The 13,125-nt window shown below is 61.7% G+C and overlaps 1 protein-coding gene across 4 annotated transcripts in view; it reads right to left on the bottom strand.

Moving 5' to 3' along the window:
* Positions 1-4,534: 4,534 nt before the first annotated feature.
* Positions 4,535-13,125, bottom strand: part of USP36 (ubiquitin specific peptidase 36) — a 35,957-nt gene continuing 27,366 nt past the window's right edge. The window contains exons 15-21 of one of the 4 annotated variants that reach the window (XM_078438064.2): positions 12,797-12,924; positions 10,380-10,931; positions 9,736-9,947; positions 8,054-8,155; positions 7,478-7,593; positions 6,914-7,065; positions 4,535-6,618 (exon numbers count right to left, since the gene is read on the bottom strand). In XM_078438064.2, the coding sequence (XP_078294190.2) occupies positions 6,934-7,065; positions 7,478-7,593; positions 8,054-8,155; positions 9,736-9,947; positions 10,380-10,931; positions 12,797-12,924 (1,242 nt within the window). In that variant the 3' untranslated portion in view covers positions 4,535-6,618; positions 6,914-6,933. Of the gene's footprint in view, positions 6,619-6,913; positions 7,066-7,477; positions 7,594-8,053; positions 8,156-9,735; positions 9,948-10,323; positions 10,953-12,796; positions 12,925-13,125 lie in introns of those variants that run through there. The other 3 variants (XM_078438062.2, XM_078438063.2, XR_013552186.2) reach the window with 3 other exon arrangements.

Genomic DNA, 13,125 nt, shown 5'->3' on the forward strand with positions numbered 1-13,125 from the left:
TCCAGCTGTCACCAACTGTTCCCGTGCCGCCCAGAAGACAGCTGGCCACGTGCCACGCGATTCAGGCTCTCACTTCCAACGGGGGGGGGGGGGGGGGGGGGTTCCAGTTCCCGCCAGACTTTGCCCCCATGATTTCGCTTGTGAAACAGAACAAAGCAAAGGGGGTCGCACAGGGGCTTGGGCTCAGGAAGCTGCCACGTCAAAAAGGAGCGGCATTTGAAGCGTGACGTGGGTGGAGGGTGGGCGGCCCGTTTTCCGAGCACGGGGCCACATGCACAGTCACGAGTGACACTTCCTCAAGTGGCTTTTCCAGTGCACTCCCCTGACAAAGATTTCCGGGGCCCTGCTCTGGACAGTGACTGCTGGTCACCGGAAGCACGTGACTGTGGCCTCGTAAGACAGGAAACGGAATGATCAGCGTGAAAGAGGAGGAAGAGGTGCGTTAAAAAAAAATAAACACAGATCACTTCTTTTTGATGATTTAATTTTAGTTTTTAGACACAGAGCGAGCGAGCGAACACCTGCACCAGCAGGGGAGGGGCAGAGAGAAAGAGAAAGCAGGGGAGGGGCAGAGAGAGAGAGAGAGAGAGAGAGAGAGAGAGAGAGAGAGAGAATCCCAAGGAGGCTCCACGATCAGTGCAGAGCCCGACGCGGGGCTTGATCCCACGACCCTGGGACCCGACCTCTTTTCCCAGCAGCAGCTGCTCTTGGAGGAGAGCCAGGTGGAGACTGTGTTTGGAGGAAGCACGCCCGCCCAGCCCTGGGTCCCCCCCGCGTGTTTTCCGAGGCCTTGACAGACGGCTGCCCCGAGGCCATGCAGGTGCAGTCAGCCCAGAGGTGTGGGAAACCTCTGTAGGGGGCGACTGCCTAGGGTTTCCTGTCCTGAAAGATCATCCTGGGGGCCGGGAGACCAGAGCAGGAAGCAGGCCCACGGGAGGTTCGAGCTGGTTTGATTCTTGGGGGGGGGTCAGGACAAAAATGGTGGGGACTCAAGCTTAGAGACGGGTGGCGGTGACGGGACGTTGGGGAGATGAGACTTCCGTTACTGGAGTGTGTGTGGGTGACGGGAGGGAGGCGTGCAGGGGGGTGGCCACGTTTCCGGGTTTGGCAACGGGGTAGGGGGTGAGCCCCCAGCCACGGAGGGGCCCGGGAGGAGCAGGACCCGCTAAGAGGAGGCAAACAAAAGACGGGCCAAGAACTCGCCAGAAGGGCATCCAGGAAAAGACGTTCAGCAGGGTTACATCGATCGGGCAGTGAGATGTATTGATCGGAACTGACGGGTTCTGGCTCCATTTAACGCAACAGCTTTAACATTTAAAGGACAGAAAAAGGGGCGCCTGGGTGGCTCAGTCGGTTGAGCGTCCGGCTTTGGCTCAGACCGTGATCTCACGGCTCGTGGGTTCGAGCCCCGCGTCAGGCTCACTGCTGTCCGCACAGAGCCTGCTTCAGATCCTATCTCCCCCTCTCTACCCCTCCCCTGCTTGCGCTAAAACAAAACAATGACAAGAAAGAAAAGAAAAAGAACTCTTGGCGGGGGGGCAGTGAACGGTGTCAAATACAGAAAAGGGCTTGTGGCCAATGCCCATCACATTGGGGATGGGGCCGCTGAGTGGAGTAATGACAGCAGCACGCTGAGGACCTCGAGGAAGGAGCAGAGAGCAAGCTGAGGCTTGGCGGGGGGAGACGGTGGCTGGGGCGGACACGGAGACAAGGTGTTTTAGGACGGCAGACAAGTGAACAGGTAATGAGAGAAGGAGGCAGACGGACCCCCAGAGGGTGGAAGAGGCTGGCCTCCAGACAAAGGCAGGGTACCGGCCCTACCGAGGGAAGCGGGCGCATCTTCTGGTGTCTGTGGCGGTCCCCACGGGTCATGCGTAAGTCTTCCTGTCTTCCGTCTACGCACCTGACTCCCTTCCCAAACTCCCCCTCGTGCCGGCCACTCCATAGGAGGACCACTGGATCGTATCCAGCACCCCCTGGGAGCGTTCGAGATGCACGCTCTCAGCCCCCTCCCCGCCCCTGCCTGCTGAATCAGACTGTCGGGGGATGGGGCCCAGCAACGTGGGTGTCTGAACGACCCCCTGGTGATTCCGACGCGCGCGCACATTTGAGGCTCGCTTGGGACCAGAATAAGCGCTTCTCGGCACTGGCCGCCCAGTAGCATGCAGGCGGAGGGGTCTTAAATGCTGATGCCCGAGCCTCGCTCCCAGGTTCCAGTTTCATTCACACTGGCCTGGAATAACACGCCCAGCTGACTCTGCTGCCCCGCGAGTGTTGGAACCGCCAGGAGCAGAGGAAGATGGGGGGCAGGTGGTTCCTCGTGGTTTGTTCTTCTGCTTCGGAGCGGGAGGGGGTTCCTGCAGCGGGATTAGAAACCATTCGCCAAGAGTGAGTGGCACAGAGGCGGGAAGGGAGCAACGGCGTTTGGGAAAACCACTGAAGGGGCTGGCAGAGCCTCATAAAGACGGGCAGCCAGCTGTCCAGACACGCAGAGGTGGGGGAGGAAGGCGCGGGGCACGCGTGTGGCCAAAGGGAGGGGCCGGGGGAGAATCACGCTGCTGAGCACCTACCAAGAACCAGGCATCTTCACGGCCCCCCGAGGGGCTCCTTCTCCCCTGCTGTGTCCCGTCTACACGGAGGCTTGTCCACGCTCCCGAGACTCAGGGCAGGGATTGGCACTCAGGCCCCTCTCTGGACCGGAGGGCACGCTCACTGCTACGGTGACCCCAGCGGGTTCCCCGCGTGGGGGGGTGGGGGTGGGGGCAGTGGCCAAACGCCTGGACTTTTCTGAACCCCAAGATTCGGAGCCCACAGCTCACCTACACCTCACCCCTGTGACCCTCCCGAGGTTCCTGTTCCCAGAACGTGCGCATTCCTCAGGCGTGACTGCATCACCGCAGGGAATCTGTCACCCACTGGCCTCCCTGGTACACTGGTTCTGCCACTCAACTGCCCACCTAGGCCAGGAGCTGTCCTACCCCCACCCGGAACCTTCCGCTCCTGGATGCCAACTCCCCACCTCTCCACTGCCGTCCTGGGGCAACTGTTGGCCGGCGAGCGGACGGGTCGTCCTCACCTGTCTTCCCTCCACTGCCACCAGACTCCAGAGTCCACGGCGCCAACCAGACCTTGCAAACTCTTGTCGCAAGTAGTGCGGGAGCTCACGGGAACTCCCTACACGCAGACGCCCGCACGACGTGGCTCATGCCGACATCATCCACCAAAACATACCCCACGCTTTGTGGACAGACATCCTCGTGGTTCCCACCCAGAGCCGCTGGTCCCTGCCCTGGAGACCACAGGCCACCTGGGAGATTGAGCTCTCTGTTCACCTTTACACGTACGGCCGGCAGCCCTACAGTTTGGAAAAGTGACAGCGACGAGGAGGTGGTCCTGCCCCTATGCCCGCCGGGCCCCGGAGCTGAAGTGGACCCCCAGCCTACCGCCGCCCAGCCCGATTCATGAACTACGGACGTGAGCTGGGCTTTGCCAGCTGGGGCTCTGGGCTGCCATCAGCCGCCCCAAACTCTCCCACCCCACCGGGCACCCCGTTCGGTGTGCGTCCGGCTGTGGTCTCACTTCATCTGCTCTTAGTGACGGGGCAGAGGCCCCGGGTATGACGGGCGTGTTTGGGTGGGAACTCGGAGGAGACACCGAGGGGGAGGAAGAGGGAAGCAGCCGCGGGGCTCGGGAACAGGCCTGCCCGGTGGTGTTCGCGGAGCGCCCGGAACCGAACCCACCTGCCGGAAGCCTGCCTCCAGCCCAGGGCCGCCTTCGCTTCCGTCTCCCACTCGCAGGTGGGGCTCTGGCCAAACGTAACCTCTCGATCACGGTCACCTGTGCGGGGACCTGCCGCCCCCGGTGGCCTCCCCCAGCTTCCAGACCTGGCTCCTCCCGCTCAGCAGATGAGCCCCAATTAAGCTCCCGTGTGGACCCCGGCATCCAGTCTTCCTCGCCACGCCCCCCAGCGTGTGGCCAGAGCAGCTGGGCCCGTCTGCCCGCGTCAGGAGGGGCTCAAGGGGCGCGACCCGCGCGGCCGCACCTGCTCTCCGCCGGGCACCAGCCAAGCCGGGAGGATCCCAAACCGGAGGCCTGTGCTGCTCTTGCTGACTGAAGAAAACTCACAGTTCAATAAAACCTATCATTTCTCTCTCCTCTTTCCCCGCAGAGACCCAGACGTTATTCGGTTACAAAAAAAAAAAAAAAAAAAATTCAAACAGCAGCAAACCTCAGTGGAATGCTACGGTTTCCAAGTTTCCTCAACGCAGTCCTCCCTGCAAATCACCCACGAGGCCTGGCGGGCCACTTCAAAGGGCTCCTCTGTCTTAAATTCCAATAAACGTATTTATGAGTACACTTGAATAAACCCCTTGGTTCCTCTTCTTCCTTAACGAAGATCTGCTCTACGCTTTCCCACGTACCGGAGGGTTACAGCACCACACCGCGGGGAAGCCTTCACCTGTGCCGGGGGCTGGAATGCAACTCTGACAAAACCCAAGGGAGAAAAACAGGAAAACGAGGACACGGGCAGGGCTCACAAAAACTCGCTTTATTGCACCCGGATCTTGGCAACGTCTGGGGCGCCTCAGCCCCGGGAGCGGAGGCGTGGCGCACGGGACGCAGTGGGCTGAGCCCACCGGGAAAAGGCAGGCGAGTGAGGCCGCACGGGACCAATGGGAGAAGGGGACCCTTCCCCCCAAACACAAAGTTAAATTAAACCCATGTCCTAAGTCAACCAAGTGACTGCAATTGTATAAAAGCTTTCGTTACTTATATATATTTATATATTTACACATCCCCTAGAGTTTGGACTGACTTTCCGGGCTCACCCTTTCCCCCTCCCAGTGTGGCTGATGACCTTCTGCGGGAGGAAAGGGCTTGCCCCTACGGAACAGTGACGAATGCTGTAGACAGGCCAGTGCTCAGCACCACCCAAGACACAACGGGCATGTTTTCCTAGAAAAAGGCTTCATAATTACACAGCGGATGAGGGAAGAGCCTGGTCTGAAGAGGGAGCGAGAAAAGAGACAAATTCTGTGTTGCAGACAATGAACTTCCCTTTTCAACTATAGAACGTTCCAGAAAAATAGGGCCATACAAGAATGAAGGTCAACACTGCAAGAGGGGGGGTAAAAAAAAAAAAAAAGCCCTGCCCATAAAGGCCCGTCTTCCCCCCCAAACGGACAGATGACAAGGCCATAGAACACTGGGGACTGGGGTGGGGTGGGGAGCAACCCTCATCTACGAACAAGGTTCCGTCCTCTGAAAAACCAAAAGGCCCCCGCACAGGTGACACAGCACCCAAGCTTCCTGCTGGGACCAGAAGCAGCCCCAGAGCGGGCCAGGGTATCAGTACTCTCCCACCTTTTCCAAAGAGAAATAGAAGGACAGAAAGGAAAACCAAACACAACTACCTCCGTGAAAAAATTAACGTACCTCCCTCTGTGAAACACGTAACGCTTTTTCTGATCCCCCCCCCCCCCCCCCCCCCCCCCCCCCCCCCCGGTCCCCGAGCAAGCGGCAAGGCTCGGGAAGAGTGCGGCACAGGGGTGCCGGACAAGGGCATCGGCGGGCCTCAGGCCGCGAAGGACGGACAGGTCCACACCAGACGTCAGTCCACCTCCACGCGGACGTTCCCAAGAGGAAAGAAAGTGCAGACAGACGTATACTGTGGAGTCGCTCTAAGGTTTACCTCTACGCCCTCTACTACTGGGTCACGTGTCTGTTCTCCGGAAAACGCCACCTCGACTGCGGGTTTCCCACATTTATTAAATTACAAGTTCGCAGGCACAGCTTGAGCAAGATAAAAAAGTGATCTCGAATCATACAATCATCTAGATTCAAAAGCACTCACAAAATTGAGCGAATAAAGCTAGTGTCGCGTATTGGGGGAAGGAAATACGTTGCTAATGGAAGCCACAGACCTGGTCAAAACGAAAGTCTTCTATTAAGTAGTAAAAGAAAAGGATTCTACCCCAAGACCACCACCTCGATAAAGACCCGCGGGTCGCTGCAGCTGCAGGGGAAGGAATGGCAAAGCCACCTCGGAATAAACGGCCGGAAAGGCAGGCGTGTCGGCACATCGTCTCGAGGCCCCTGCTCCCCGGAGCCGGCCTAGAGTCTCTCGCAGGGGACGATGCACCGGAAGGGCCGCCCCCGATTCCAGAAAAGGGAGGAGTGCGGTGGGCGGCGGCCCCGGGCTTACCCTCTGAGGGGACACGTAAGGCAGAGACAGAGCCCCCCCCCCCTCCGCCCCCGCCGCAGAGACGGGGAGGCCGGGACCAGACGGCAGCGCCGGCCGCCAGCAGCAAGGGACGGACGTCTGGGCCTCTCGTCCGAGGATGCGCCGGGAGGGGTGCGGCCGCCGTCCTCCCCCGCGCCCCCCGCGGACCACACGCGCCGCCGGCCCGGCGTGCTGCCACCCGCTCTACGCGTCACCGTGCGGCTCACGCCGTGACACCGGAGGTCCCGATCCGAAGAAGCCCAGGGCCTCCGTGGGCCGTCCTCCTGCGGCGGGCTCGCGGTGCCGGCCTGGCGGCCACGGGGCACAAAGTCCTCGGCGGGGCTGCTCTCAGCTCAGACGGACAGGACCCAGGAAGGACACCTCGTCTCCGGAGGCTGTGGGGCAAAGGACATCGCTCCTGACGAGAAAGGAGAGCCTGGGACTCCCGCCAACGTCCCGGAGGGCGTGTCCACACCAGTCATCACGTGACATCAGATGGAGCCGGCTCTGTCCCGCGCACACGCACCACACCCCCCACCCTTACACCTCATCACACAACCCCCACACTTAACACACACCTCACCACACACACGTGTGCACCAGACACAGCCCAGAACCCACACTGACATCCACTCTACACACACACACACACACACACACACACACACACACACACACACACACACTGACCCATCTCGACAGCAGCAAACTCAGCGGCGGTAACTGAGGCTGGTAGCCTTAGCTGGGTGAGTCACAGACCAAAAGTTCCGTCTACTCTGAAGTTTCTGGAAGGCGTTGAAGGTTCTTTTCTTCTCTTTCTTGAACTTTTTCACTTTCTTTTCCTGCGTCAAGAAACCGCAGGCATCACAATTCCCAAAAAGGGCTCGTCCCCGTTCCCGCAGCCCCTCGTGAAGGCTTACTGCGGGGGGGGGGGGGGGGGGAGACACGGATCGCAACATGCCACCAAATCAACAGGCTTTCTCTTTGTGTGGGCCGTGGGAGGCGTCCCCACTGTCCCCACCTTGCCGAGGAAGCAACACAGCAGCAGGGGACAGACGCCTCGTCCGTGGCCACGCCACGTTCAGAGCGGCCAGGCCGGCATCGAGCCCAGCAGCCCACCTCCCGCCGTCCCGGACGACTTCACGAGGCCACTGCCACTTCCAACCGCCCCAAAGGGCCTAGTCCTCCCTGAGCCAGGCCTCAGCGGGGCCACCACGAGCACCCCGCCACGCCGGCCACGAGCACACCTCGTACCTTCCCTCGATCGAACTCTTCGTCCCAGTCGTCGATCACCGTGGCCGCGCGGGCCCATCTGCTGTCCTGAATGGCGTCCTGACTGACGGCCGACACCTCGCCGTCCCACGTCAACACTGCAAAACAGACACCTCTGTGCACCGGCTTCCAGAACGCGGTGTAGACAGGGACGGGCCTACTCCCGATACACTCAAACGTTCGAGTGCCACCCTCTGGTGAAACGGACGTGCAGAGAAGGACGGGGGAGGGCAGAGGGGCCCGCAGCGAGCAGGACAGTCAGCGGTTCCGTGACTTCCATGCAGACGTCCTTGGCTCTGCATCGTCAGCCCGCAGTTGGTCCCTTTCAGACCCGCGCCCTCGTTTACGAGGTCTCAGGCGCCGGATGTTTCCCTCCAACCCGTGCCCGCCCGGCCCGCGCCGCCCAGGGGCACAGGGTCTGCTCTCCCCGCCCCCAGGGACCGGTTCTGAACGGACACTCCTCGGCTCATCTTTGGAGCCCAGCAATTCCCGCGCCCCAGGATCGCGACCCCAGGGCCCATCTGAGACCTCTGCGCTGCCCGGGCTCAAAACCGGTACCTTTCCTCCCGTAGGCTTTATCTGAGGAACACTCAAGCAGCTCCTGGAGCACGTCGGCCTCCCCGTCTCGGACCCAGGACACGCGAGGAGCCCGTGCCTGCCCTACAATCAGACAAACACCACGTCTGCCTCTCACGAGGGACCCGACTGCTTCTCCACAGGCGGGCCACCGTCCACCCCGACTCTCGGAAAAGACCAAAACCCCAGCGCCCCACCGTGGGAACCGGCGCCTCCTCCAGGGAAGGGGCCAGAAATGAGGGGCCGGAACCGGAGGGAACCACAAAGCACCGGCATCACCTCAGCTTCCGGGCAGGCGGTCTCTCAGCCCCGTCCCGGCACGGCCAGGCCACTGCGGACACCTGGGTACTGACGGCTCTGACCACCCTCCTCAGGCTTCTAGAAACGACGTCTGCCCGGTCCCAACCTCTGCCCGAGCTCCTCTGCCTGCAGCTGCCAGAACCGATTCCCTTCCCTCAGCACAAAGCGGACCTTGCTCTCCTGGCCTCCACTTTGTCAGTGACCCCGTGAACTGCGGGCTCGTGTCCCGAGCGCGGTGCCCCTCGGCCGGTGCCCGCTGCCCTCTCCGGCCTCCTGCTTGCTCCACAGCACGGCCCGGGCCAGTGGTCCCGCTGAGCTACCGCAACGCTCTCCCCGTCTCCTGGCCGTGAAGGCCCTTGCCCACGAAGCCCAGCCTTGTGATATTCGGGATGGGAAGCAAACAGACGAGGGGCCGCGGGGGCACCTGCGCCGGGCGGTGGGCCCTGCGGCCCGAGCACCGTCTCCACGTGCTCAGCGTGCTGACAGAGCAAGCCGGGGTCTGACGACCGCGGCCAGGCTGCTCCGTGGCCACCTCCGTGCGGACGTTTCCTCGACAGGCTGGCCGCCTTATTCGTCACGGCCTCGTGGTAGCGCTTCCCACGGTAATGAACGCCCAGCCAGATTCGCTTCTCAGGGGCTGGACAAATACACAGCGCTCCCCAGCAGCCCGCTCGCCCCCAAAGGCACGAACGTAACTGGATCCCCCGGCGGCAGAGCAGATCTCACGGAGTCTGCCGCCTGCCGGATCCCTTCCCGAGCAGGGGTGACCTTCTCTACCCTTCGCTTAGCGGACACGCTGTGTCAGGAGCACCCAGCTGAGGCTGGCCAGCTCTGAGGGAACAAGGAAACAAAAGCCAGAGGAGGTGCTGAGCCACGGGCGTTTAAGGCCTGGGACAGCCGAAACACTGGGCACCCGGGCAGCAAGAGGCCACGTGATCTTCAGAAAAGGCCAAATATAAACACAGGCCGACACTCCAAGTTCAAGAGTCACGGAGGAACTCTAGGCTGGATGGCCCAGGACTCATCCCGACGGGAAAGTTCAGGCAGGAAGAGCCCTGAATCGGGAAAAACAGTATTCCCAGAATGTGGAGAAGCGCACGCGTACCCTCTCTGCTTCTCCGGAGTAGTTACAGCCGAATACTTGTCCGGATGGGGAGGCAGAGACCCCCAGGGCAGGCGGCTTGCCCACGGGGACAGAGCAGAGGTAAGAGGTCTTCATCCTGGCCCCTCCCCCTGCACCGCACCTGCCTCTGGAATACAGCAGGCCTGTGCCCAGCCCCCTTCCCCTGTGGTCCCCTCCCCGGATGTACAGCTACGCGGCCCCGGGCCCAGCCCCCGGCTCCCCCTCCTCGGCGGGTGCACACCTGCTCGGTCCCCGGGCCGCCTGCCGTTCACGGCCGGTGAGGGCTGGCTCCCAGGGATGGCAGGGCCCCTCTGCGTCTCGCCCCTGCAGGCTTCGGGGAGCTCGTTCTCTTGTACTTCCTGCCGTGACTCCTGCTGCCTTCTTTTCTTTTTCTTTTTCCTTGGAGATGCTGTACTGGCCTCTGACTCGGTGACATCCAAGAGAGAACAGCTGCTGGGAAGTCAGTCAACAGTCAGCTCTGAGCAAACGGGGAGTGACAGTGGGGGTTCACTCGCCCCGGAACTCCCAAATGGCAGATGCCTAACTGTGCAGAAGAGCCCCCCCCGAGAAACCGCCCCCCCCACCCCCCGACGTGAGCAGGACAGAGCGTGCCAGCTGCCCGAGGCCACGGTCGGGGAGAAAAGCCCATAACTGCAACCGACCCGGGCAAGTCGTACAGGCCGGATGACGCGGCCGCGACGCCTGCCGCCTGGGGGCACGCACCATGGCAGGCACCGCGCCAGCCGGCTCTGCCTCCGGCGAGACACCTGACGACGCGGCCACGTCCTAGGAGCCTGGTCGGCACGCTGTATTTCCAGACGACACCCACCTGGGTCGGACCGTGTCGCTGGCGGGGTGGGGGGCCGCCTGGCTCCCCGCGCTCACCTGTGCCACGGTGGGTCCCGCGGGAGGCCGTCTTCGGCACCGAGGCCCTCGGCTCCCTCCCGCCTCCTCTTCCTGCCGCTCACGTGGTGGCCGTCGGCCACGCACCCCGCTTGCTGGCCGTTCTCTTGCTGCCGTCCGCCCTCCTCCTCCAGGCGGTCCACGGGCACCTCCGCCCGGCCCTCCTTCCTGCGCTCGAGGCCCCGGTGCTGCCTCTGCACCTGCCCCTCCTGCAGGGGGGAGGCGTCCACGGCCTCCGCGCGTTTCCCCTTCTTCTTTCTCCTCTTCCCGGGAGGGGCTGCGGCCACGGCACACATCTCTGAGCCCCGTCCCTGCGTCTCTCCCCTCCGGTTCCTCTTCCTCTTCTTACAGAGGCTCTGGGGGGGCTTGCTGGCCTCCGGCAGCTGGTGTGGAGGGGCCCGGAAGCCCCCGTTGACCTGAGGCAGGGGAGCAGAGGCGGAGGAGCAGCTCTGTGGGTCTGACGTCCCGAGGGGTCGGGGGCTACTGGACAGTGACGAGCAGGGGCCGACGGGGAGCTTCGGACGGCTGGATGGTCTGGGAGCAGGTGAGAGCGCCCTGTGAGGACACGCTGCTCTGATGCACAGCCGGGCCCTTCCCACCCACCCTCGGCCCCCTTCCCTTTCAGGTGGTTTTCCCCGCTGTCAACCTTAGACGTACGTTGGTCATACGTAGCGAGTGAGAAAAGAGACTCACGAGAAGACACAAATACACCGAAGGTCAAAGTTAATAAAAATCGTAACGTATCTCTGTCCCTATCGCCAGACGGTTTGAAGTATTTTTGCAAATTCTTGATCTTAATTTAAAAAAAATTTTTTTTGACGTCTATTTATTATTGGGAGACAGAGAGACAGCGTGTGAGCAGGGGAGGGCCAGAGACAGAGGGAGACACAGAATCCAAAGCAGGCTCCAGGCCCCGAGCTGTCAGCACAGAGCCCGACGCGGGGCTCAACCCCACGAACCGTTGAGATCGTAACCTGAGCCAAAGCTGGACGCTTAACCGACTGAGCCCCCCAGGCGCCCCTCCTGTTACTAATTTTCAACACGAGTGTGCTGGGAGAAGCAGCTTCGCTAAGCTCCCCACGAGCCTCATGATGTTCATGCCCAGGACGCCAGCCTCACAAGGAGGGCCGGTGCAGGCCTAGGGGTCGTGTACCAGGACTCTCCAATTTGGGGGGCTCTGGGAAATCAGGGGAACAGACTCTACAGTGGACCCCGCGGCTAGACAGGGACGGGGCAGGAACAGGGCCTCCCTCACGCCAGACTCTCTGGCCCACCTCCTGCCGGCGACAGGGTCCCAAGACAGCTAACCTCTGTGGGCCTCACTGTTCTCATTCGGGACTGAGTGATGACAAAGCCTGCCCAGAAGGGTCACGGCAGCAAACAGGATGCTGTCCCCTAAACTGGAACAGACTGACACCTGGGCCAAGGGAACTACTACGCCATTTACTGCGCTCCCTGGCAAATGTCATGAAAAAGCTGTGTGTCAGAGAAAGAGTAAGAGACACACAGTAAATACCTTAAGAGTCTAAGGACCTACCCGCTGCAAAAACACTGTGCCGGGTCCAGCCCGAGCACGAGGGCTGGAGAGGCTGGGTGGCGGGAACACGCGGCTGACCACACCACCCCCGGGGCAGCCGGGGGGTGGGGAGGACACATCGGCGCCCACGGCGAACACCAAACTACCAGCACCATGTCCCGGCCTCACCCAGCTGCCTCCTTCCCTCCCTCCCCAGGCGCCAAAGGCCCCACCGGCCACCGGGCGACCGGGCATCAGCAACTCCGCTTTCTACCACTTGACACCCTGAGGGACACCAGCACCCCGTGCGTAACAGGCCGGGAGACGCGTCGGCGCGGAGCCTGAACAGACCCCCCCAGAGAGCCGCACCTCCCGCTCTGGATGCCCGCCCGGAGCTCCGGAGGCCAGCGAGCCCAGACGGCCCGGGGAACCCGCTCGGGGGGTACCGGGGGGACGCACGAAATGACACCGGCGACAAAAAGACACCCCTCGGTGGGCTCACAGAAATGAGTCCACGCGGGGTCCTTCTGGGACTCCCGCCTTCCTCTTCTCCTGTGCGGTCCCGTCATGAGGCTGGGGAGGGACCACAGGCACGTCACCGTCACCACACGGACACGGCAGACAGACGGAAAACGAAGACCAGTAAAAAAAAAAACCATCAGCGTGGCAGAGACCAGGCCGCCTCTGACCAGCCAGGGCTCCTTTGCCAGATGGAAACCGAGAAAACAGGGAGAAGTCGGTGCGGGATACGCCCCGTACCTGTCGAGCTGCACAACACCGTCCATCCCGCAAGGCTGGAGACCCGGTGAGTCCTCACCAGCCAAGCACACGCTAAGCACAGGGGAGGAGCAGCCGGCCTGCAGGGCCCGCGCCCACGGCTCACCTGATGGCACTGACAGGCCAGGCGGAGGCGGCGACCGGGTGAGTGGTTTTCCTGGGGTAGGTGAGGTCGGACAATGGTGAGAGGGGTGGACGGAGGTCATTGCCGGCTGCCCTCCGCAGGGTGCTGGCCTGCAGTTATTGACATAAATAAAAACTTGGTGGTCTAAAAGAGGTTGCCGTGAGTGAAGAGGGAAAACAAAAATGAAAATAAACGCAAACGAAAAGTAAAAATGAAAGAGCCCAGAAAGAAGGATGAGGGGACAGAAGGGGACAAAACAGAGGGAGGTGGGGGTGGGGAATGGTAGAAGAAGAATCAGAAGTGTTTTTGGT

This window comes from Panthera onca, chromosome E1, assembly GCF_046562875.1.
Source record: "Panthera onca isolate mPanOnc1 chromosome E1, mPanOnc1 haplotype 2, whole genome shotgun sequence".
Lineage (NCBI taxonomy): Eukaryota > Metazoa > Chordata > Mammalia > Carnivora > Felidae > Panthera > Panthera onca.